Source organism: Amphimedon queenslandica, unplaced genomic scaffold (genome assembly GCF_000090795.2).
Source record: "Amphimedon queenslandica unplaced genomic scaffold, v1.1 AMPQUscaffold_13520, whole genome shotgun sequence".
NCBI classification, from domain to species: Eukaryota; Metazoa; Porifera; class Demospongiae; order Haplosclerida; family Niphatidae; genus Amphimedon; species Amphimedon queenslandica.
The window spans coordinates 475,067-476,958 of record NW_003546244.1 but is presented as its reverse complement, the minus strand read 5'-3'; the positions used below and the strand labels follow the sequence as shown (position 1 = coordinate 476,958).

The 1,892-nt window shown below is 36.9% G+C and overlaps 1 protein-coding gene across 1 annotated transcript in view; it reads right to left on the bottom strand.

The window, feature by feature from the left end:
- Positions 1 to 1,252: 1,252 nt before the first annotated feature.
- The window catches only part of LOC109581309 (uncharacterized), an 8,253-nt gene continuing 7,613 nt past the window's right edge, over positions 1,253 to 1,892 (bottom strand). The window contains exon 3 of the mRNA XM_019995334.1: positions 1,253 to 1,354. Within this exon, the coding sequence (XP_019850893.1) occupies positions 1,268 to 1,354 (87 nt within the window). The 3' untranslated portion in view covers positions 1,253 to 1,267. The remainder of the gene's footprint in view (positions 1,355 to 1,892) is intronic.

The following is a 1,892-nucleotide window of genomic DNA, read 5'->3' as shown; positions in this document are numbered from 1 at the left end:
AAAATGAAATGCTACAAGCAAAGCAACAGATGTATTTGAGAACACTAGTACGACTTGTAACAAACGTTTCACAGCCTTGCTCTTTTTAAAGCACCAGTGCATGTGTATGAAATTAAGCATGCCAGGTAGTGGGAATTCCTTGCCAATAAACATCACCACTAGCACTGAGAATGTAATGTTTGCTATAGACCACAGTAGGAACACCACCGGCAATGGAAAAGTATAGTACCAAGCCACAGTGCTGCTGGAATAGGCTTCACTGTAAGATATTAGATCCTTTATAAGCATAACGAGCATTAGTATGACACATGATGTTGATATTTCCGAAAAGAATTCCCCAATCTTTCGAAATAGAGAAAATTTTGTAAGTAGGAGGAGGACATAAAATGCAATCACTGATCCAACAGCTGCTAAGTATTCAAATGCTATCAGTGCTCTTGTAGTCCCACGAAGATCGTTACCATAAACAATATACTTTTCTTGCTCTTTGTCATAGTACAATGCGTAATAATGGTCCTCCTCTAAACTGCTCACAGCATAAGATTTAAGCTGCATAAAGAGAATAGAGCAATCAATAATAATAAGCTTTAAAATGTGTGGTTAAATTTGCTCACCCATATTGTAGCCATATTTAGTAGTTTTTCTGCCTCTGACTCATCACAAAACCCAGGGCTAACGATAATGCTCATATTGTACTCCTTGAGTTCTGCTATGCCAAAACTAAGTGCATCAAAAAGCCTCCACTCCATCAGAAGTAAGGTAGAGGAGTCTACCCATTGGAAGGTATAGTTAGCAGCAGTTGAGTTAAATTCATCTTCATATGGGCTTGGAGTGATGTAGTAATACACTGTGATTATGTGCGAAGGAGACTGATTTGGAGGATAAAAACCAAACAGGAGGTCCTCTTGGTTTTCTGTGTTGTTAAGTATTGCCTTCTTGAGTTCTCCGTAGTTTTTGGTACAAGGGTTTCCCTCTGAAATATGCTGCAACATTAGGAAAAGTAGCAAAGAAATGAAAGCCATGTTTGTACAGTGAGCCCCACCCTTAATTTAGCTCCACCCACCTTTAGATCTACATCCCACGCAAATTTTTGAAATAATTATTTTCCGAAAATGAGCATAACTATTAAGATAACTATTACTAACTATTTTTATTGAAACATAACTAACTAAAATCAAAATCTAAAGTTCCAAAACTAACTATTTCTAACTAAACCTCTCAATTTGTAAGCAAAACTAGACTGTAGAGCTAGCTATGTAAAAGATGATTATTTAACTAATACATATGGAACAGGCATTGCCCTGTTTTCCCCATCATCATAAGGGATTGGCATAGTTTCATCATCAGCATCAACCTCATTTTCCCTTTCCATTTGTATTGCAGTCTCCTTTAGATCTATACCCTCATAATTCAACAACCCTCTTACTTCTTCATTTGGTGGTTCATAGCTATTGTTCACTTCTCTGTATGGAAGGTTTACTTCATCATCTGCCTCTCCATTTTCTTTGTCATTAGTATCTTCATCTTTTTGATCAATCTCAACAAAAATCCTTGCTATGCGGTATGTGATGAGTGTCACAATAGCAACAATCACTATGAGCTGCAAAAGGTCATCTGCAAGCTGAGCAACAATAATGAAGTAATTGGATATATAATGGATGACAAATAGTATGGCGGGCCACATCACCACAATAACAAAAACAAAATAGCATAAAGCAGCTATTGTGACCTTGCCATCTTGATCACCATCCTTTCTACCTCTCTTTTTACACAGTTCACGAAATTTTCTAAAAAAGTAAGGTATCTTCTTGTATATGATCAATATTGGCAAGTACATTGGGATCAGGATGAGAGCTCTTGATAGAGCAATAGAAGGATAAACAGCAAATAGC